This window comes from Pseudophryne corroboree, chromosome 3, assembly GCF_028390025.1.
Source record: "Pseudophryne corroboree isolate aPseCor3 chromosome 3, aPseCor3.hap2, whole genome shotgun sequence".
NCBI classification, from domain to species: Eukaryota; Metazoa; Chordata; class Amphibia; order Anura; family Myobatrachidae; genus Pseudophryne; species Pseudophryne corroboree.
This window is the reverse complement of record NC_086446.1, coordinates 437040909-437065592: the sequence shown is the minus strand read 5'-3', so window position 1 is coordinate 437065592 and position 24684 is coordinate 437040909. Positions and strand designations below refer to the sequence as shown.

Sequence of the window (24684 nt, the reverse complement as noted above, 5' to 3'; positions counted from 1 at the left end):
TAGAGACCGGATCCCAGGCAATCACAGTTGACAAGTGATATAAGTAGAGGTTATTGAATCAGTGCTTCATCAGGTCAATGAATAAAATATAAACAATTATTTATTATCGAAGACATTAGCCAGATAAAGTCGTCGCCATCAAAAGCTAGTAACGCTTCTACACCCAAGTGATGACCTGACTGATCTTGAGCAGAGTACCTTATGTACAGTAGATGTCTAAAAGGTTATGATGTTCATGCCAAACTCTATACCAGTATATTTATTGTACCAGATGGGATTTACACCAATGTAATAAAAGACTGATTGGAGTTATCGATCAATATACATCACAGCTCAATGACATTGCTAAGTAAACCTGACAAAAGCTTGACACTTGTGAGCCTACTTCCTGTGCGCTTGTCAATGTAGAGCTGAACTACAGATAATACAGATGTTCATCTGTAATTGGAACTTGCAAATGACAGAAATTGCCTGGCTTGTAAAACTGACATGAAAAACATACTAGGAAATATATAACAGACTTTCAGAGGACAGTGATAATAAACAAGCATAGATAAAATCATTGAACGCTGTGATAGATGACCAACAATACATTAAATTAAGTTTTCAGTAACAAAATCACACAAGCTTTACGGCACTTCTACAATACAGAAGAAAGTAACTTATTTTGCTTTTTACTAATACTACATTTTGAGCATATTGTCTAGTATTACCCCAAATAGATTTATATCCTATAATTCTGCTTGTATCTCAGTCGTGAACATCGCAATTACACACATCACAAATTGTTTACTCTGATAATCCCAGCTGTCAAACTGCAGCAGAAATCATGGAAATTCCATAATCACATTATGCCAAATATTCACAAAGTAAGTCTGTGACAAATCATACAATGACATTTGCCAGTGATAATTTCAGATAATGGTCCATAGGTCTATTTTTTAATTCTAGTTGAAATTTTATTTTTATTTCCACTGCGTGTAATACAGTTTGAGTATCCCATATCCAAATATTCCGAAATACGGAATATTCCTAAATACAGACTTTTTTGAGTGAGAGTGAGATAGTGAAACCTTTGTTTTTTGATGGCTCAATGTACACAAACTTTGTTTAATACACAAAGTTATTAAAAATATTGTATTAAATGACCTTCAGGCTGTGTGTATAAGGTGTATATGAAACATAAATGAATTGTGTGAATGTACACACACTTTGTTTAATGCACAAAGTTATAAAAAATATTGGCTAAAATTACCTTCAGGCTGTGTGTATAAGGTGTATATGAACCATAAATGCATTCTGTGCTTAGACTTAGGTCCCATCACCATGATATCTCATTATGGTATGCAATTATTCCAAAATACGGAAAAATCCCATATCCAAAATACCTCTGGTCCCAAGCATTTTGGATAAGGGATACTCAACCTGTACTATGTAGTGTGTGATAAAATGCAGTGTTCAGTGCTGTATATTAAAGTATTTATCAGCCTGATGATACATAGGGTAAAATATAATTGCCTGCCAGAAGCAGATTTTTAAAGCACCAATCATTTACAAAGCAAAACCCACTTGGTTTTGCCATGTAAATGATTGCCACTTTAAAAATCCGTCCAGACTCGCACAAAGTCCTGCACCTCCTGCTTCTCGCAAGGGGGGGAACAAGCGCAACGAAGCCCCAGGTTCTATTCCCACTCTATGGGTGTCATGGAAATAGTCCCTTCTAGTCGGCATGACGACTGTATGTATTGTCAGTGTTCGGGATGCAGGGTGAGGTTATGTGACTGTCGGTCACATAACTACATCCCATACAAACTGTGTTTACATTTCAGATAATTTTTCTTTAGTGATTAATTTGTACCCATAACAGAGTGGGTAGAATGACTTGCAGTATCCTCTGTGCAGGACCACCTTATTTGCTTTTATACTTTTCTGTTGGCCCAGACCACAGCTGATTTGGTCCCATATACATCAAGCAACTTTCATAATTTTTCGCAGGACCACTTTAAGTTCCCAACCTGCCCCTAGTTACTACAAAGGTTATACGCGTGCTGAAAATATTCCCCCCCCCCCCCCCCCATCTACTCTCTGTAGTTTCTTACCTTTTCTCCCCCACTGTAATGTAATACATATCTTGTTTATACCCTACTACTTGCCCCTTGCCAGAATACCATTTATCTCCTTATAACCCTTCTCCCAAAGCACCTTGGCCTTCTTTAGCAGCTGCTGTAGATCCTGCTGAGGCAACAACCCATGGTTTTTCACAAATGCAGGAACCTCAGGGGGCCTCTGGGTTTCGAAATAAACAGTCCCGTGTACTTCCATGTGCTTGTGTAATACTGCCAGAAACTTTTCTTTACCCTAGAAACAAACAGAATGTTGAATTTATTGGCAGAGCAAGCAATACTGTCGTGTCAGTAACTACAATAAACAAGGTACTACTCATGAGCACAGGGCAATAGCAGAAATAAAGCACATCTTCTGTTTCTCTTTCAAAGGTATGGATCTGTAGCAATACTCAGGGACAGATGATTAATACTCAAGTCTTTTTTACACTTCAGCTACTCTGCATGCCAACCTGTGTGGGAAAGGTGCCACGCTTGCTATTCCTGAGTAATTGCATCATGTCAGCTTTACGCCACCTTTTCAGAGTCATCATAATACTATATTAAAGCAGATGCACATAGACAGTGGTGTGAAAAGGGGGGGGGGGGGAGAGGGTACAAATCGCCCGGTCCCAGGTCTGATGGAGGGGCCCATTGAGGTCCCAATAGAGGCCCCAGGCCCACTCTCCCTTACCGGGCAGCATCAGGTGCAGCTCTTCTCCTCAGCCCAGAACACTGCTGTGAGTGTGGCCAGGGAGGTGCTTAAAATACAATTTTTTCAGTATTTTTTTTTAAGGGTGCATGACCGTGCTTCCTGTGATTAGGCCACACCCTTTGAAAAGTACCTGGGATGAGACAGACTCTCTACTACCCTGCACATTGCTAAAAGAGTGGTATCAGGAGAAATTACCCATCATTTTTAAAAATTGTAAGTAGTTTAGTCATGTCTGGGCGTTTCAGATATGTCTGATTCTGTCTGTATGTGGAAACATTTATTAAAATGCAAAAGGGTCTATTGCCTTGCATGCAGACATCTGGATATTACTTTCCATGTATCCATTAAGTCATGGAGATACATTTATCCTCTCTAATCTTCGTTGTTACTGTTTATCTGCTTTTCCCCAGAATTTCCTTCCCAAATTTCTACAGACCAGCACCCACTGACTTTTTGACACAACAGCTATGAAGCATGAAAAATGTACATACAGTAGCTGTTAGCAATGTAAAACGGGTCAGTGCAGCATAAGTTAAATAACTATAATTAAATGATGGATGTAGCTATATATTTATACCTGCAACTGTGCATCATTATCATCATCACCATCATCGGGGATATTCCAACGGAAAAAGAGAAAGACGTCAGTAACTTATCTGATTTTGAAAAACATGGAGGCAATATGGAAAACAGGCAGACCTGACTGAAATGGAGACGTTTTGATACAAAACAATACCGATAAAATAGGAATAGGCAGACATGAGAGCCAACTTTTTAAATGATTGTATCCATCATAGGACTCAAAAATGCTGTGCACAGACAAGACTACAGTCAGCACAAATATTGGTGGTACTCAAGCGCCTACCGCACCCATACAGCTGGCTCCCAGGGGTTCAGATAACAGTTTCAACACTGAATTACAGTTTTACCATAAGATTTTAATAGGGGTACATGACTATTTCAAAAATGGGTTTCAATTCATCAGCTATATGTGGCATCACTATCAGTATGCAGTGGCACCATACTGTATAGATGACATAAATATCGTACATAGAGTAAATGTATCACAAGGCAGCTCAGCATGCCCAGGGAGATTAGTGTACTACAAAGACAAGTACATAGTGTAGGAGAATAGTAGACAATGGGACACTGTATTGGGGAGTACAAGCAATAATAACAGGCCATTTTGGAGACAAAAAGTTCAAAACTGTAGCCCTGTGCTCCTTTGTCATATGCTTACATTTGTGCATGTGTGACTGGTTTTGTGGGGAAGCACATGGATTTGCAGGCTAAGATGGTAACATCAGTGGTGGTGCAAGCAATTCCAATGCCTATAGGATTAGGGGTGTTCTTTGCTGAACATAAGTTATAGAGTTGTCCTAAGTGGTAGTAGGCTGAACTCTGAACTCTCTATATTCCACTTAGCACATTTTCCAGAGCATCTGCCAAACTGCAAATATAATGCAGACTGAATGTACAAGGGTGTCCACCTCTACCATAAAGTAGGTGTGTGCACTTTAGAGTGCACTGCAGGTTCATTTGCACATATAAAGAAGCACTGTGGAGATTTTGCAGTTCCTAAATAACCATTATTGTCTTGGTCCCTTTGGATTAGTGGGCATGGTGAAAGTCCTCTTGTTATATGCTGAAAGCTACGTCTTGGCAGAATGATAGGCATTGTCGATCTCTAAGATTTACAATATTTACACTGGTTGATGGATAAGGGTAAGGATGGTGAGGATGGCATCATTTACCTTCCACATGGCTGCTTCCTTGCCATACACAACTGCCATGTTCCGGACCTTGTTCTGAGTTACCTGTTGGCGCTCAGTTTCATTCAGTTCGTCCGTTACAAATCCCATGAAGGAATTATCTGGAGTGTGAGCTGCAGACAAGGACATATTGTTGAAACAGTGTATAAATTGACGTAAATCTCACTGCTGCAGTGGTAGTAGAGGAGTTACAAGAGACACAAAGAAACTGGATGGTACATTAACCACAGAACAACAGAAAGCCAAGTGCAGGAAAGCAGCAGAACAGTACAATGGAGGTGCAATAACACAGGAGTGCAATAGGGAATGGACAGGTACATTAGCAGCAGCACAAGCCCATGCTATAACAGAGGTGCAGTGATACAGCTGTGTTGATGGTAACAAACGAAGGTAGGCGGATGATATTATAACTATGGTTCTTTTAAAATTTGGAAAAAATCCATCTAGATGGTGCAATTTTCCGTCTTGGTAAAAACCATGGTGCAATGCAGTGAGGCGCATTTAAACTGTATGGACAGATATTCAGTTGGAAGGGGAAGGTCGGGCTCCCTAGTTCAACTCTAAATCAAAGAGTTTTTTTGTTTTGTTTTTAAGTTGCTCAGCATTTATGTGCCACGTGCATTCAGTATTTTCTCTGCATGAATATGAATCTTTGCATTGCAACATGGTTTGTCCAGATACACATTTGCTGTAATTGTTCCTAAGTCTTACAAAAAGCCCTTTATTTGTATATCTTTTATGTTTTTATCTTCACACTATTTACTTTAAAACTTCTATAAGTAACCCTCAATCTATTACATGCCCCATTCATTATTTTTTTACCTTAATTTATATTTTGACAACATATTTATGTGGTGCTTTATTTAATCATTTAGATCAGACCTGTAGACCTTGCTGTCTGTACTCACACACAGACATAAGGCATGGTGCGCACTATGCTGACAGATCTTTCGATACAGCGTCCGATTTGGTAAGCACACACACTTACCAATCGGCCGCTCAATATGTCTGGCCAGACATCACAACTGGGTGGGCATTTGAATTTGCCCATCCAGTTGTGATGTCATTGTTGGCTGTTCCTTAGGCCAACATAAGGGATGGTTGGTTGGTGGGTCGGCTGTACACACAGCCAGATATGCTGATATATATGCAAGAAATATCGGCATTGGCTGTGCTGCAGGGCAGACCTGAAAAGACGTCGTTCAAAGACATATCGGGAATACTACCCATACATTGTTCGTCGCTCAAAGAATGATATATCATTCAAGTGTGTTTCCAACATCAGGGTAATGTTTGTCAGAAGCCAGCTATACTAACAATATGTTTTTAGACTTTGGGAGGATACTTGAAAGAATCCACGCAAATATGGGGAGAACTTACAAACACCACAGGTAGGACTCTGGCAGGAAATAAACCAATATCCACATAGTGCTGTGAAGCTGCAATTCTAACCACTGTGAAACCTTATCACCCATGCATTAGCTCCACCTAAACCTGAAATTAGCTAATGAATCGCTGAGAAAAACTCCTGCCAAATTTATTTCAAAAATTGCATTCCAACCTCACACTTCTTAGTATCACCAATGGTGCCGAGAGGGGGGGGGGGGGGGTTACAAATTACCTGGGCCCAGGTCTGATAGCGGGTCCAAGTGGCAGCAGCAGCTGCAGCTCTTCTCCTCAGACCAGCACACACTGCTATGTGCTGGGCTGCAGTGTGGCCGAGAAGGTGCTTAAAATACAATTTTTTCAGCTTTTTTTTCTAAGGGTGCATGACCGCGCCTCCTATGATTAGGCCACACCTCCTAAAAAGTACCAGGGCCCAGCCAGGCTCTCCACTACCCTGAGTATCCCAGCCCTCCGATTACATTAATGTTTTTCATTTTAAACGATGTAGACAACTTAACACAGTCTTGTGCTCTGAATATTGTATATTCATAAGGGTTGTTGCTATAATGGAAAATTATATGTAGTCACAATAAGGGGAAGATAAATTAACTTCACACAGTTAGTGAAAGAGATTCATTTACAATTAGTGTGTTTAAAGTGCAGGAAAACTAAAGGAGAAGTTTCATCAAAAGACAATAATTGTAAAGTCTAATTTTCAACTGACAATGATTTAACATCAGTATATTTCAGTAGATTAAAAACCTTTTACTGTATATTCTGAATTTAATTATGTTCAGTAATGGCGTTTTACAGTCTCTTCCACCGCTACATAAGTGTTTATGGAATATCTGCAGCTCTGTGCCACTATGAATCTGCAGCAGCCATTTGTCACGCTTGTATGCTATCATTGATATTGCATGATATGACCGCAGCCATTTGTAAGTCTTTTTTACAATGCCATGATTAATATGCAATAGTAACAACTGTTCACTTCTATATTATTTCTAATCTTAGTAATGGAAGGGATTAATAATACATAATTATAAAATGAATAAATAGGAAATAATGATGACCAAATACATCTACAGAGTATCACACAGCAGTGGCATTACTATTGCTTTAGTCCACAGTCAGGGCTTTATACAAATCTAATGTTTAAAAGCAACACTTCCCCCTTACATGACAGTGCACAATAGCAGTGAAAACACATAATATAAATCAGCAAATACAGAACATGTATATATGTCATACAGCATGCTAAGCAAGATGTAAATTGACCCCACCCCACCCCTCCTCCCAAACTTACGAAACATTGTCATGAACTGTTTGGGATGCAGATTCCAGTATCCCCAGTTTGTGCGATAGCCGTGGAGTGTGGCATACTCTTCATGGTTATAAGCCGGCTCTGTCCCAAATGTGTCCACCACACGTAGACGGCACCTGCAGGAGGGGGGGTATTCATGGTGTGGACCCTTTGTAAGGGACCACATTTCTGTGTGGACTAAAGGGTGGGTCTATTTGTTTTAGGGAATGTCGTCATAAATGAAAGGACAATAGAAAACTATGGGTTACAGTAAATGGGATTTGGCTTATAGTTAATTTGGGACTTATAGGTTGTGGATCTCTGGGACAATTAATGGGTCACAGTAAAATACTCAAGTAGCCCAGTGATGCCACATATGGGCCCTCATTCCGAGTTGTTCGCTCGGTATTTTTCATCGCATCGCAGTGAAAATCCGCTTAGTACGCATGCGCAATGTTCGCACTGCGACTGCGCCAAGTAACTTTACTATGATGAAAGTATTTTTACTCACGGCTTTTTCTTCGCTCCGGCGATCGTAATGTGATTGACAGGAAATGGGTGTTACTGGGCGGAAACACGGCGTTTCAGGGGCGTGTGGCTGAAAACGCTACCGTTTCCGGAAAAAACGCAGGAGTGGCCGGTGAAACGGTGGGAGTGCCTGGGCGAACGCTGGGTGTGTTTGTGACGTCAACCAGGAACGACAAGCACTGAAATGATCGCACAGGCAGAGTAAGTCTGGAGCTACTCAGAAACTGCTAACTCGTTTGTAATCGCAATATTGCGCGTACGTCGGTCGCAATTTTAAGAAGCTAAGATTCACTCCCAGTAGGCGGCGGCTTAGCGTGTGTAACTCTGCTACATTCGCCTTGCGAGCGAACAACTCGGAATGAGGGCCATGGTCAGGTGACAGAGTTACAGGTCAGAGTGTCAGTAAGAAGTCAGGGATGAAAGAATCCAGGTAGTCCCAGATAAATGTGGGTGTCTTAGTCCATATCTGGGTCTGTGTCCTCACTTACACTACTTTCTCACCTGTATTTCCTGAAGGACAGGCCCATGTGCTGCTTCATTTGCTGCATGCCATGATAGTCTGTGTAAATGAGATCAAAACCTAGAGGTTCTGTCAGTGGGCAATTTCCCCTTCCAGGTGGGACACCTAAGTAGCTGAAACATGGAATAAAGCCTGAGCAGAGCATAACTTCCTCAGGAGATTCAAGCTCGTCACATGCATGCACAAACTCACAGTACTGTACATCCAACACATTAATGTCCTTTTAAAGGTTGGGTGACTCTTTGGATGAATAAAAAGTATGAATGGAAAGAGGACCTTATTTTAATGCCAAGATAAGTGTAATATGCATTATGTTTCTAAAGTACAATATATCCCACTTTCTATCCAGGCAATCACAGAATATTCCAATAATTTAACATTATTGTAAAAATGCATGGCGCAGCTGAGCTATAATACTGGCAAGTATGAAAGAGCTCATTCTGCTTATATGATAAATACCATGCTTATATTGCAATCAACTGCACTGTTACTATACTCACCTCTGCAATTCTTTCACAGACACTGTTATTTTTAGACTGTGTCCTAAGACATAGAGTGCTGCAAGGATATCTGCCCATTGCACCATCTCCCCCAGAGGACCCCCTTTCAGCACCCTTGGACTGAACACGTCACCAGACTCCTCTGTCAGAAATCCAATGTGGACAAGGATCTGTAGAGATATTCAAGATAATGTGATAAAAGGCTAGCTACCAATGAAAGGTAGGTACAGTATGTATATAATGAGGTAGGCTTTTACTGTAGTAAGCTGCCTAGTTATATAGTTACAACGGTTTAAAAAACAAAACATAGGTGAGGCCACTCAAGTTTAACCTTCCATAAAATTAGTTGTGGGGTAAAGACAACAGACACAACAAATCTCCCTGTTAGCTGTGAATTTAGCCTCACAAGAGAAAAAATGTATCTTCCTTCCTTACCCAGTTGACAATTGGATACATTGGGGGAGATTCAAATGTTTGAAAAATATAATAGACAGGAAAAAACAGACACCCAATCGACTTTTCAAACATTTGAATCTCCCCATTATATACCAATCATCCCACAATGCCATCTACTAACTATACCTACAGACACATTTTTGCATGGTTAAAGCAGAGAAACGTATCAGAGTATTTCTTCAGAGACAGTCTGCTGGATTACTGTTGCCACATCTGAGTTTCTGATTGCTGGTGACATCATTGCTAATGAAAGCAAGTAAGGAATCATACAGGTGCTGCAGTGACACAGGATCATCTACCCACCACAGTGAAATGCCTAACAGGACGTGACTGAAAACATGGCCCGAATGTGGGCAAACATCTCAGCACAAGCATGTGGTGGATTCATTAGTGTCTAGAGCTGTCAGTATGCAGGCAGACCTGACTGTGGGACATCTATGTGGATAGCTATTAAAAAACTCCATGGATTCATACGATAGCCTAATAATTGTGACTGTCAGTTGACAATAGATTCTTACCAACCCTATATATATGCTGTTGCTATGCTTCTATATAGTAGATTCTAAATATTATTAGCATGTGCACACACTGAATTAAGAGTAAAGACAGGACCACCTGCACACATACATACTGTATATACATTGCAGATACTATGTTTGAGTAGGTAAAAAGCGTGCATCAAATGTTCCTTGACCTAATGCTGCATGCACTCTCCTTTCTGTTTACTAGTATTTCCTTTCTGAATGCAGACAGCTTTATTTCTACTGTGGAAATGGCAAATTGATGCCTTTTATTGCTGTTTAATTTGTTGCCAGGCTTTTTCAGAGATGTTTTTTGCTCTGATATTTCTATGACATGTTCTCGCCTAGTGTGGATATATTGGCTTTGTCATATTCTCTTCAGCTGTGTAAATGCTTTCCCCCCTAACTTTAGTACAACTTGCATTACGTAGGTACTATTATGTGTTGCAGTATAGAGCAATTTACAACACTGAAATATGTCACATTAGTTCAGTGGCGTGCGGTGAGGTCAGTGGCTGGTGAGGCACTGCGGCCATAATGTCCGCCGAATTTGCTGATGACCCCTACCGCCGCCGAGCCAATGCCCGCCACTGCCCCTGAGCCCACAAATACGAATCAATAGACCATCGGTCAAACACGGGTGTTATTTGATAGAACTGGGTAATTTACTAAGAATTTGTATTCTCAATCACTGCCGTCATTAGCCAAACACTGCCGGGAAAGCATAGAATTCGTAAAAAAATGGAGCTTTCAAAGAAACCTGCTTATTGCTGGCATGTTGTGATAGTCATGCACGGATCAGTGAGATCCGTGCATGGTTATCTTTGGAAAAGGGTGTGAATGGGTTAAAAAAAATAAAAAAAAATGCGTGAGGTCCCCCCTCCTAAGTATAACCAGCCTCGGGCTCTTTGAGCCAGTCCTGGCTGTTTAAATACTGGGGAAAAAATTGAACAGGGGCTCCCCGTATTTAGACAACCAGCACCGGGCTCATAGTCCGGTCCTGGCTCCAAAAATACAGGGGACAAAAGACGTAGGGGTCCCCCGTATTTTTAAAACCAGCACCGGGCTCCACTAGCTAGAGAGATAATGCCACAGCCGGGGGACACTTTTATATTGGTCCCTGCGGCCGTGGCATTACCCCCCCAACTAGTCACCCCTGGCCGGGGTTCCCTGGATGAGTGGTGACCCCTTAAATCAAGGGGTCCCCCCCTCCAGGCACCCAAGGGCCAGGGGTGAAGCCCGAGGCTGTCCCCAGCACCCCTGGGCGGTGGGTGCCAGGCTGATAGTCATAAGTGTGCAAAAATAGAATATTGTTTTTTGTTGTGGAACTACAAGGCCCAGCAAGCCTCCCCCACTTGCTGGTACTTGGATAACCACAAGTACCAGTATGCGGGGAAATAATTAGCTCGCTGGTACCTGTAGTTCCACAACAAAAAAAATACCCAAATAAAAACACAACACACACACCTTGAAAGTAAAATTTTATTAAAACACACTTACACACTCTCACATACTTACCTACATCCCAGGCCGGTCACGTCCACTTGTCCAGTAGAATCCAATTGGGGTACCTGTAAAAATGAGAGAGAGATTACTTACCTACATCCCACGCCGGTCACGTCCACTTGTCCAGTAGAATCCAATAAAACCTGTAAAACAAGTAATTTAGGGAGGGTTGTACTAACCTCCGCCATCGCGATAACTGCACTTTTCTCTGCGCTCTGACACTCCCCGCTGCCCCCCTGTCTGCTTTCTCATCCCCTTCTCCCTCTTCCTCACCGCCGCGGCCACTGTATTCTCTCATCGTTGCGCTCCCCCTGGGCGTTTGGCGCATGCGCATCCGGGTTCTGCTGTTCTGGGCATGCGCACACTGGTTCATCAATAAGTCAGTCCGCGCATGGCCAGAAAAACAGAACCTGGATCCGCATGCGCCAAACGGCCAGGGGGAGCGCAGCGATGAGAGAATACAGTGGCCGTGAGGAAGAGGGAGAAGGGGATAAGAAAGCAGACGGGGGAGTGTCAGAGCGCAGAGAAAAGTGCAGTTATGGCGGAGGTTAGTACAGCCCTGAGACATAAAAACTTCAATACAGAGGAGTAGCAAAAAAAGGGGAGAGAGAGAGAGAGAGAGCGCTCACCGATGCTCCCCGTCCTCATGGCCTTCCGCATTATCACCTCCGCAGCCAATGATTCCCCCCAGCTCTTTCCATGCAGCTTACTCAGCGCTGCTCTCCGGCTCTGACGGAAACAGCCACGTTGATTCCCCCCAGCTCTTTCCATGCAGCTTACTCAGCGCTGCTCTCCGGCTCTGACGGAAACAGCCACGTGATGCGCCTGTAGCCGCAAAGTATCCTCCCCTGGTCCCGCACTGGCCAATCGCTGCTTCAAAGCGGCACTACAAGTAGGTGCCGCTTCTAGGAGTTTTTGTCAATGCTTTCTCCTGCCCTTATGCTGGCCCCGCCCCCTGCTTCCGGCCCGTACACACAGACACCGGGAGGCACTGACAGCGCTGCCTCAACTACACTGACAGGACCGCTTTTACACAGGTACGACTGGCTAGAATAATACAAAGGCTAAAGCAGATACTTATAACACATAACATGTGTCATAAGTATCTTCTTTGTATTATTCCAACATTAATGTCAGGGGAGGCACTGCCTCCCCTGCCTCCCCTGACTGCACGTCCCTGCATTAGTTACATCTACCAAGATTCAGAAACCTGTAGCCTCATAAATGCGCATCATATTTATAGATAGAAATTGAGAAACTAATATAAAATGAATGTTTCTGATACCTGTTTCTGCTCCTTTGGTGAATTATTAATCCTGGCCTCCAACCTCCGAGCAGCCAGCAGCCACTGAGCCTCTAACCTCCTCAGCCTCTTCTTCATAAAAATGAGAGAGTCTTTGCCAGTTTCCATTAGGTCGAGAAGAGAGGAGAGCTCTGTGCGGAAGGCAGCCTGGGAAAAACAGGAAGGGCTTATGAGGCAGAATAGTGCAGATATCTTAGAACTCTGGACATTACAGAATAATTGCGGCACTGTCTGTTGCGGTCTAAAATATTCAATTAAAAACATGAATGAGCTTTCCCAGTGCACAATTATTTCACTACATTCTTTGGTGGTTTCTTTCATTATATATTCCTTTAAATCTAAATTTATACCTGTTTTTTGGGGCGGGGTTTGAAAAAGGGATTTATAGATTGATTTCTCCAAGGAAGCACTGGACAAAACCATTCCACCTCACTAAGGTACACGAGAAACGAGCACTCTGTGCCGTCCACCCCATAGAAAGCATAACACGGATCTGATGTCCACCGTGATCGCATCCACTGAAACACAGAGCATAGATAACATAGGATCATGAGAAGACAGGCGGTGCGAACAATAAGATGGCTTAGTAGTAACAACTGCCTGCTCACTAACCAATGGTAATGACTTGTATTAATGACATAAATGGAATACTGTTGGGCTACAAATGCAGTGAGAGACGTCAAATGTTATTTGAAAATCATGCAGCATGAACTCTTATACCTAACCACAAAAGCCATACTTCTATGATAGCCATTGTGTTGATCTTCATCACCAAACACTCATACTTATCACCACCATACTCCCATAGAAGAAGGTAAGCTGTACCATAAAATGGCAACTCTGGGTTGACCATTCGCTAACATTAACACCCAGGGGGGAATGTTATTGGGTGTGAGAATCAGAAATTGAGATTTTGTGAGAGTTCTCCAGTTTTAGTGGCAATTATTTACATGGCAAAATCATCCTGGTTGACAGAACTCTCGCAAAATACGACGGTTTTCCATAAAGTAATGCCTAAATGCTCATAGCTCTGAAATACTATGCAATATTTATTTGAAACTTTGTCAGTTTGTAGTTTAGAATGTCTGCTGACTATATATGTATTTTTGTTTAGCTAGTTAAAGAAATACCATGGAATCCAAGATTAAACAAAGAGCCGCCATTGAATTTCTGGAAAAAGAAGGCTGCAGTGTTGCAGAAATCCACAGAAGACTGAAAAAAGTGTATGGTGAGCGTACAATTGATTATAGCAGTGTCAGAAGGTGGATGAAGCATTTTCAATTGGCAGAATCGTCCGTGTGCGACAAACCTCGTGATGCAGACCATCAACTGCAGTGACAGCAGAGAACCGACACAAAGTTGATGCCATGATTCAGAAAGACATGTGACCATCAGAGATATCAGTTTCTACAGTAGCCATGGCACTGTAGAAACACTAATCAATGATTTGGGATATCATAAACTGTGTGCTAAATGGGTTCCAAGGCAACTAACCAGGGATCATAAGGCCCAGAGGGTGGAAGTGTACAATGACCATTTCACCAATTTTTAAGCCAACCCTGAGACGTTTTTGGAAAATGTCATTACAGAAGATGAGACCTGGGTATTCCTTTATGACCCAGAAACAAAGGCCCAATCAAAGCAATGGAAACACCCAAGTTCACCTAGGCCAGAAAAGTTAAAATCACAGCGATTCTTAAACAAAGTTATGGCCACATTCTTCTGGGATTGCCGAGTTGTTATTCTCGATTACTTGGAACCAAACCAATCAATCAACCAACAGTGATCGATACATTATTACACTTAAGAAGCTGAAAGAAGCCATCCGCAAAAAAAGGTCAACAATTCCACTGTCAAATGTCATCTTACACCATGGCAACTTCTGCGGCATTGCCAAAATGGGGTGGGCAATAATGCCACATCCACCATACAGTCCTGATTTGACCCCTTCTGACTTTCCTCTGTTTGGCCCTCTCAAAAACTGTCTCCAGCGTCAACATTTTGATGACATAAGGGTTGTTAAAAACACCATACGTTCCTGGGTCAAACACCAACTCTTGGAATTTTTCCAAAGTGGCTTCACAGCTTGGGTTGAGAGGTGGAGAAAATGTTTGAGGGCAGATGGTGATTTTTTTTGAGTAGAGTCATTCTGTAACTAAGACTTAAAATTTATTATAGCTACAGATTTGAAAATTTGCAGTAAAATACTTTGAAGTTATGAGCATTTAGGCATTACTTTACATTACTTTTTGGACAACCCTATCTTACTTCCTGATTCCCACACCCTATTAAATTAAGAGGGAAGTCCAGGAGCAGAGCATTCTGTCCCTCCTGGAGAGGGTCATGTTGGGAGGTATGCTATTACACCCCCTCCCTCCTCCACCTAGGGAGCATATCAATAATATTATTAAAAGTTGGTAGCCTATTTACTAATGTATTTAGTGGATGAAAGTGCTATGTCCAATTCATTCATTCTAACAATGTATCATTAACTGTAAACAGTTTCTTCTAAATGTAACATAAAACCTCCATCCACTCTCCTCTTCATATACTGTATATATTTTTTTCACTATACCTCTAACACATAGGTCTGCAATCTCGGTCCTCATTACCCCACATGGTGCATGTTTTGCAGGTAACCCAGCAGGTGCACAGGTGTATTAATTACTCACAGACACATTTTAAAAGGTCCACAGGTGCAGTTAATTATTTCACTTGTGATTCTGTGAGGAGACCTGCAAAACATGCACTGTGTGGGGTAATGAGGACCGAGATTGCAGACCTATGCTCTAACAAGTGATAATTATGTGTAGGTAGATGAGCTGATTTCTCAGGGGCTCTACTGCCACTGTAGACCCAGGTATTAGTTATTACAGGGGGCATGTCATCTTTTTATAAACTGCTGTTACATTTGAATTATATGAGATTATTTTGCATTGTATTTGTACATTTGATTTGACTATTTGATTCTAGCTCATTGCACATACCTCTACTTTTCCCAAACAGTCTGGAAACCAGGGGTCTCTTGGGATGTCACAAAGATCCCTCTGACCTTCAAGCACTAAAACATATATTATTAAATGTAACACATAAAAAATATTCATCAAACTAGGATAAGCACATGTTTGATTCCCTAAAAGTCTATCTGTTGCCTACATGCAATAGACACACAGTAAAAGGAGCTCCTCAGCCTATGTTCTCTAGAACACAGTGGCATCGCTGAGGCATGAGGCGCTTAGCTCTCAGAAGGTGTTAGAGCCCTGTGTTGTCATGGCTTAGTACCATACTTGCCTACCTGACCCTCTCCATGAGGGAGAAAATGCTCTGTTCCTGGACTTTCCTGGTAATGTATGATTGCCATCACCTGTGGTGAGCTAGTTAATGGATAAGAAAGGTGTTTCACCACAGGTGATGGCAATCATACATTACCAGGAAAGTCCAGGAACAGAGCATTTTCTCCCTCATGGAGAGGGTCAGGTAGACAAGTATGCTTAGTACTGCTCACATTGCCTGCACTTTACTTGCTTCTCATTCAGGACTTGATTCTGAGTTGGAGGCAATACCAATATTCACGAAAATGGTTAACGTGCATGCATCTAAGTTGCTAAAAAGTCTCACAGCAAATGCATCCCACGGTGTGAGTGCACAGAGGTGCAGGACTGTTTGAGAGGCACAGTCGCATAAATGTATGGGATACGTATTGCCCATTCCTGGGCAGTGACTGGGATTTTACTATTCTGACATAAGGATGTACAGCAGGGAAGGGTTTAGCATTAAATCGCAGATGCGACTGTGACAAAAGAAGTACACATAGACACTGTTGCATCTGACTCAGAGTCAGCAACTCAGTGTACTCAAGAGGCTACACAGATATGTTTCTATGAAGAGACAAAGGGGGTAATTCCAAGTTCATCGCAGCAGGAAATTTTTTAGCAGTTGGACAAAACCATGTGCACTGCAGGGGGGGCAGATATAACATTTGCAGAAAGAGTTAGATTTGGGTGGGTTATTTTGTTTCTGTGCAGGGTAAATACTGGCTGCTTTATTTTTACACTGCAATTTAGATTGCAGATTTAACTCACCACACCCAAATCTATCTCGCTCTGCACATGTTATATCTGCCTCCCCTGCAGTGCACATGGTTTTGCCCAACTGCTAAAAGATTTCCTGCTGCGATTAACTTGGAATTACCCCCAAACTGCTGGTACTAGTGGTCCATACACACTATGCAAGATCGTTCACAATCTGAACGATATTGTTCAGTCCTAAATGATATTGCATAATGTGTATGCATGATCCGACGTACAATGCGCGTTCCCGCGGGTCACATGCGACCTCGTACATCGGACTGCATGCAGTCTTGATGAGACGATATTGTGTTCTTTAGAACTCCAGTGATGACTTTGTTTCTAGACATCGTTTGTAGTGTGTAAACACAATCCGATCTGATAAGATATCTTATACAATATCATGATATTGTATCGTATGGGATTGCATAATGGGGGTCATTCCGAGGTGTTCGCTCGTTGCCAATTTTCGCTATGCTGCATTTTGCTGCTAAATGCGCATGCGCATGGTACACAGCGCGCATGCGCTAATTTATTTAACTAAAAACTTAGCAGTTTTGCTGGTGTTCGTACAACGCTTTTCAGTCGCACTGCTGATCGGTGAGTGATTGACAGGAAAGGGGGGGTTCTGGGTGGTAACTGAGTGTTTTCCGGGAGTGTGCTAAAAAACGCAGGCGTATCAGGGAAAAACGCAGGAGTGGCTGGAGAAACGGGGGAGTGGCTGGCCGAACGCAGGGCGTGTTTGTGACATCAAACCAGGAACTAAACGGACTGAGGTGATCACAATCTAGGAGTAGGTCTGGAGCTACACAGAAACTGCAAAGAATTATTTAGTAGCAATTCTGCTAATCTTTCGTTCGCTATTCTGCTAAGCTAAGATACACTCCCAGAGGGCGGCGGCCTAGCGTGTGCAATGCTGCTAAAAGCAGCTATCGAGCGAACAACTCGGAATGAGGACCTATGTGTACATAGCATAAGATGCACTGTGAGTTTTCCGGCAGAAGCATAAAAAGGGAGATGTATGTCTGAAGGGCCTCACCAAGCGAATATCAAGAGAGCATTGTAGTGGGGTTATGGGGCTGTGGGCTGGGTCAATGATTAACAGGCTAATTAATTAGTAATAAAACTAACAAAAATAAACTCTAGAACCCACTAAGTTAGTCTTAGAAAACAATTAGCATTTTTTATTTATGTTCTAAATATTGCAGCCTTCCAAACCTGCTGCGTATGCCAGCTGCCTCAGACATATGCATTATATTCCCAGGCATGTTGGGGCAAAGTTATCTTATGATCACTGAGATCCAGATATCACATGGAAGTCATATCTAGTTATCTGGCATGCTTCACCTTTTCCTCTCAAGAGGCTGTTCCGCAGGATCTGATCCACTTTGACTGCAATGTCAGACACATTCTGAGCAATCGCTTGTATCTTCTCCATCAGACCCATTGACTGCACGCTGCAAGACATATACACGCACTACAAGTGACATGCAGTGTCATTCATGCTTTCTAGCCTATGTCTGTTTGGCTGTAATGTTAATTTGCCGCACATTATTTGCAGGCCCAATACTGCAATGTTTGGCATGAGAATGGAAGGATGCTACCACAATTAGATTATGTATTTCTATTTACAGTACTGGATTTATGATAAATGTATTTATAAATATATGTAGACGGACATCAAGTGGACACTAGACACCCTAAGCTGGCATTATACTGTAGAAGTAACATAAATATTTAAAATATGAATTGTTCACAAACAAATCGTCTAAAAGAAAGAGAAGAAATCAGACAGATGGAGATATTTGATAAAGTGGAAAGAGATAAAGTACTAAACAATCAGCCTCTAATTATCATTGTACAGGCTGTGTTTGAAAAATGACAGAAGCTAATTGTTTAGAACTAGAGATGAGTGGGTTCGGATTTACTCGGTTCTTTACGCCAGAATTATCGCAAGTTCTTTTTTTCTGGATTTTTCTTATTGGCTAACCAAAACTCGTGACGTCCGTGAGCCAATAAGGAGGTTCGGGTAAATCCGAGTAAATCCAAGTAAAACCGAACCCGCTCATCTCTATTTAGAACCCTATCTCTCTCCATTTTATCTCTCTCCAAGCTTTGATAAATCTCACCCTCAGACTTTATATATTACAATAATAAGGTTTATAGGCACTACACACCGATAAAGCTTACACAGGGCTGAAATAACTTCCCATGGCTGCACAGTTCTCCCTATTATGTAAAGCTGTATAGACAATTCCAAGCGTGCTCTGTTGCAAAGCCAGAAAAGACAAGATTCCAGAGGCTGGCACAGAACTGTCAGGATTAGTACAGAAACACTGCACACTGTTTATATCTCCTAGTTAAGGAGTGTACTGACAATTCCCTTTTACACTGATCATCTACCTTTTCCCACTCTGCTGTAAATTGTGCAATAAATAAGTCATGGCCTGGCCCCAGACAGATAATAAGGTGTGTTTGTGAGTACATATTGTACAGCGTGGTACCAATGTACTGTGAACGTTTGTGGATTTGTGCTAGCACTTTAATATTCCATTTTACAGTATATACACATATAAAAGTTACAGACCTGTCCAAAGTGAAGTGTCCAGTGTCCTCTACCCTCCGAGACTCGCTGGCATTTTCCAGTCTTGCTAAGATATCCATCCTCCTTACCAGGGTCTCTAATATGTCATTCATTCTGCGCAAGGCTCCACGTGACTCTCCCATGCCCAGAACTGGAACAAATAGACATTCTTACATTATAGCCACCTACAGTACATGCCCAATGATACTAGGCCAAGCTGAAAGAAGTTGTAGGAATAGAGTTGGGATTAGACTAAAGGGTTTGTGTTGGACATATGGCCTAATTCAGACCTGATCGCTGTTGTGCGAAATCGCACAGCGGCCGATTATCGAATGACTGCTCATAAATTAGGGCCATAGATGGATATGGTTTCACAGGCTACAAGCTATCTCTTTATTCACTGGAAAAACTACTGTATGCAGACCTAAAAGTTTGTAACTGTGATCTGACTTCAACCCCAGTGATATCATTCAAAAAGAATAAATGCTGTAGCCACATATGAAGAAACACACAGCAATTTAACTCTGTTTTTATAGGTACAGCAGGTAAGCAACATATGGTATGCTAAAATGAGAAGTGAGGTCGTTAGTATTTTATAATGAAGAGTCATTGAGAAGACTGTTGAGCGCTGGCACAGCAATGAAAGCGTGATTTATCAACATAAGTGTGGAGATGTGCCTGGCATAGCTACAGCTGGTGAATGAGCACACCATTCAGCCCTCATGATGTCCACTGTAATGCAAGTTTTATGTAACTACAGGGGGAGATTTACTAAGCCGTGGAGAAAGAAATACTAACATCCAATCAACTCGTAACTGCCATGTTACGGGCTGTTTGAAAAATGACAGAAGCTGATTGGTCCACTTTATCACTCCTCAAGGCCCTCTATGCACATGTTCTATTTGTTATGGGAAGTATGTGCGCGGCCTTCTGCAAATTTGATATTTACAACTTGCTCACCAGATCAGGGGCTCAGAAAACTGAGATCAGCCAAAGATACCACCTACGGTCTGCCGTGTAAGGAAAATACCTTCCCCAAGGATTCACATCAGTACCTGTATTTGAGGATGCCCCAAAGTTACGAATATGTGGATAATCTCACCAAATCTTGTTGAGTCTATGGGGAGTCATGAATTCTGTCAGATCCTAACTGATTCAGAGTAAATTATGTATATACTTCATAAACAATCTTGTACATCCACTAACATAAGACAGAATATGTTTGATCACAAGTAAATTGACCATGGTACAGCAGCACCATCTAACATGATATCATGGCAAGTTGCAGAGAAAATTCCTGATGAGCAAGCAATGATGTTTTCATGAAAAATTCCTAACTGTACCTATTTGTGCTTCTGAAGCCTTGAGGGAAAATCTGTTGTGTGTCTGCTTGTTTGGGCCACATAGACTCTTTAAACAGCTGCACGGCTATGTAGGGTATATACTCAGTGACTGTGTACTGCTTAGTGCACTAATTACTGCACAGTAAGAAGCGCCAATCTTCCCTCAGTGCCAGCTCTCATCTGTAAAAACAAGAGAAATGCTAGAGGGGCAATTGTTCTGCTCCCCCATGCCAACATTCTCTTTGCATCTATCACTATCACTGCAGTGCCCAGAGCCCAATCTCACCCCAAAGAATGGCATACCTGTATCTAAAGCCAGGAATACATCCAATCAGGGATATTAGGGAGAATCCCTAGTGCCTATGCAGTTTGTGTTCAAAACACATAGGAAACAAAAGGAACAATGGGACACTGACTCTATCCATTCCACATTGTTCTGATTCAATCACAGCCACAAAATATGAAAATGACATTACACAAACGGTACCACATCTACTAATGTTTAGCCCTTCGCAATGCAATTTCTGTGTCTGAAGACACTGGAGGCCCATTAATTTGAATTATCCATAAGATCTTGCTCTGCTTAGTAAACGCTGTTACTTATATGCAATGTGACACAGTGACAGAGGACAGAACTAATTTTTGGGACATAGAACCCACTCTCCGCCTGCAGGGTGACATACTGACACAGACAGTACTCATACATTAAACATGTAGCTGTGTGTATAATTATTACTCTCTGCTTATATTGTGCTGCAGATTTTCTTGCTCTCTCCTCATGACTCCGAGTCCCTAGGGGCTCTGTCGGTCCTCATAAGTTGGGGGAGGGAGAAATTGCTGGAGGGGTTTATAAAGTTGTCTTTGATTCCAATTCTCAACAGCTCCAAGAAGAGTTTAAGCTGCTGTGGCAATATCCCCCTCCCTCTAGCCTGAAGATTTCATTATCTGAGCAGCGGAGTATGAGAAGGAAATCTGCGTACAGCAAAGCTGCTATAGCACATGGGTATGTGTGTGGTTTGTGTTTGAGTTATTCTGCCCTTATGCAATGCTTATGTGTGTTCTATTGCTTGACCCTTATACTTTATCCTTGTGTATCTATCATCAATGGATTATTTTTTTCTGTGTCTCCCGTTCTGATCACAATAACACCAGGTTTTTCATAAAATATTGAAGCTTTCCACAGTTTCCAGTTCTTAGTGGAATCTTAAGTGACCATACCTATAAGCTGTGAGCCTGATGCCAAGTTGGATGTTTGCGCACTCCCCCCCCCCTCCTTCCCAAAACCTAAAAAGTAAATGAACCTATGCTCCTGTCATCTGTATCTAAAAAGATGCCCATTAGCATCACCAACAGCATGTGTATTATGTTTATGCTAGTGAAGTGAACGTAACCTTTGATGATGGAGAAATACATTTTAAAGCATTCCGCGTGCAATAAGGTACTGAGGGGTCTATTTACTAAGCCTTCAGTACCAGCCAATCAGCTCCTGTCATTTTCTAAACACAGCCTCTAACATGGCAGTTAGGAGCTGATTGGCTGGTGCTTGATCTTCATCCACTTTATCTCCGTCCATGGACCTGAGGTAATGGAGTGCGAGATGTCCGGAGCTCTGAGACTCCGGCCCAACTCAATTTTTTTTTAAAGCAGTAAACACATAAGGCACAAGCAACCTGGTTTGCTGCTTTAGAAACATGTACGAGTTCGGCCGGAGTCTCGGAGCTCTGGCCGTCTTGTACTTCATTACATCTGGCCCCAAGTCTTAGTAAATAGACCCCTAATACTCTGGACATTCTGGTAATTAGTTGCACTTTAACTAAATGTTCTCAACTTGAAATTAATAATAATAATAATAATAATCATCATCATCATTTTATTTATATAGTGCTCTTTCTCCAATAGGACTCAAGGCACTTAACAGAATTAACATAATACAGTACAAAAACAATGAAGTACAGAAAAACTTTTCAGAAAATACAGAGAGCATGGAGATATCAAAGGAATAATTATGGAAATGCTTCAGTTACCAGGAAAGTCTTGAGTCTGTTTTTGAAGGATTCTAGAGTAGGGGCCTCTCAAACTGTATGGGGAAGTGAGTTCCATAGAGTCAGAGCCACATGTTTAAAAACTTGACCCCCAGATAAATTACGCTAGATTCTAGGTACTTCTAAATAATAGGATTTATATGGCTAAGGAGTCTATGTACTAAGCCTGGGAGAGAGATAAATTGGACAAAAGTACCAGCCAATCAGCTCCTAACTGCTATTTTACAGGCTGTGTTTGAAAAATGACAGTTAAGGCTGGTACTTAGGGGTCTATTTACTAAGCCTTAGATGGAGATAAAGGGCACAGAGATAAAGTACCAGCCAACCAGCTCCTGTCATTTTTCCATCCCGGCCTGTGACATGGCAGTTAGGAGCTGATTGGCTGGTACTTTATCTCCATCCACTTTTATCTCCATTCAAGGCTTAGTAAATAGACCCCTAGGACCTTATTTAGCTTCAGTTGCAGTTTTGCTAAACTATCAAAACTGCAACTGCTTGTGATCGCATTCTGGGGGCCACTCAGCACAGGGCAAGGCCGCCCAGCATGCTAATGGCCGCCAGCGAGGCGATTGCAATTTAAAATACAAGGTTTGATTGTGCTTTATTGTACCAGTATGCAGACCGGATATATGCTCCAACTGCGATACTGTGAATTTAAGTTACAGCTTGTCACTGGAATTTTAAGGGGGAAATGTACTAAGCAGTTAAAACAGTGGAGAAGTGAGCCAGTGGAGCAGTTGCCCATGGCAACTAATTAGCAATGACGTAACATTTGTAATTTGCATACTATTAAAGTATACAGAGCAGCTAATTGGTTGCCATGGGCAACTTCTCCACTCTTGTCCCTGCTTAGTACTTCCCCCCTCTGTGTGTTAATGTTTTGAATGTTGTTTTAAATATCATATCTAATAATCTGTATAAATTGTATGCTTGCAAGCAGGGCCTACCCACCTCTATGACTGTCTGTTATTACCCAGTTGGTCTTATCACTGTTGTTTCCAATTGTAAAGCACAACGGAATTTCTCTTCAGATCAAATAAATCTTTGCTGTGCTATTTAAAAAACTGTAAATAAAATAATTAATAAATAAATGTTTGCCTTTGATAACGTGTCAAGCTTATGGGAATTGTAGCTGAGAATGTATGAAAGAATATGAGATTATAACTTGAAGGACAAATTCTCATTTTTAAATGTCAGCAGAATTTGAACAAATCCATTATTTAAAATTAAACCAATTCTGCTGACAACTGAGTACTTCCTAAAATTCTTAGCTAGTTTGCTCTGAGATCACTAGTCCTATCCTTATTTATGGTGTATTATATCAGGCGTACATCAGATTCCCTTACTCCCAACTGAATTCATTTGTGCAATGTGAATGTTCAGCAACTCCCCCATTTCTAAAGATAAAAATAACATTTTTTTATTTTATTTTATATTGCAAAAGACACATTCACTGTTAGCAGGGGCATAACTAGAACTGTGTGGGCTCCATAGCAAAATCTTGAAAGTCCTCCCCCCCCTCCCTTGTCACTACAATGAGAGAGAGAGAGGAGGAGAGAGAGGGAGGGGGAGTGAGCAGGAGAGAAAGCAGAGAGGGAAGGGGAGTGAGCAGGAGAGAGAGAGGGAGGGGGAGTGAGCAGGTGAGGGAGAGAGAGGGAGGGAGGGAGCAAGAGAGAGAGGGTAAGAACGAGAGTGAAAAGGAGAGAGAGGGAGGGGCAGAGAGACAGAGGGAGTAAGCAGGAGAGAGGGAGGGGAGTGAGCAAAAGAGAGAGAGAGAGAGGGGTAGAGAGGGAGGTAGAGAGGGAAGGGGTGAGCAGAAGAGAGAGGGGGAGCGAGCAGAAGAAAGATAGAGAGGGGAAAGTGAGCATGAGAGAGAGAGCGGAGGGGGAGTGAGCATGAGAGAGAGAGAGAGAGAGAGAGAGAGAGAGAGGGGGGGGAGTGAGCAGGAGAGAGAGATGGGAGGGGGTGAGCAGGAGAGGGAGGGGGTGAACAGGAGATACAAAGAGCAGAAAGGGAAGGGGAGTGAGCAGGAGAGA

The 24684-nt window shown here is 42.0% G+C and overlaps 1 protein-coding gene across 1 annotated transcript in view; it reads right to left on the bottom strand.

Annotated features, from left to right (window-relative positions):
- MGAT5B (alpha-1,6-mannosylglycoprotein 6-beta-N-acetylglucosaminyltransferase B) overlaps positions 1 to 24684 on the bottom strand; it is a 184368-nt gene that overhangs the window by 73031 nt on the left and 86653 nt on the right. Inside the window, exons 4-14 of the mRNA XM_063960440.1 lie at positions 19267 to 19414; positions 18027 to 18136; positions 15600 to 15673; positions 12963 to 13130; positions 12595 to 12759; positions 8827 to 8996; positions 8308 to 8439; positions 7282 to 7415; positions 4572 to 4702; positions 3395 to 3400; positions 2203 to 2358 (exon numbers count right to left, since the gene is read on the bottom strand). Coding sequence (XP_063816510.1) covers positions 2203 to 2358; positions 3395 to 3400; positions 4572 to 4702; positions 7282 to 7415; positions 8308 to 8439; positions 8827 to 8996; positions 12595 to 12759; positions 12963 to 13130; positions 15600 to 15673; positions 18027 to 18136; positions 19267 to 19414 — 1394 coding nt within the window. The remainder of the gene's footprint in view (positions 1 to 2202; positions 2359 to 3394; positions 3401 to 4571; positions 4703 to 7281; positions 7416 to 8307; positions 8440 to 8826; positions 8997 to 12594; positions 12760 to 12962; positions 13131 to 15599; positions 15674 to 18026; positions 18137 to 19266; positions 19415 to 24684) is intronic.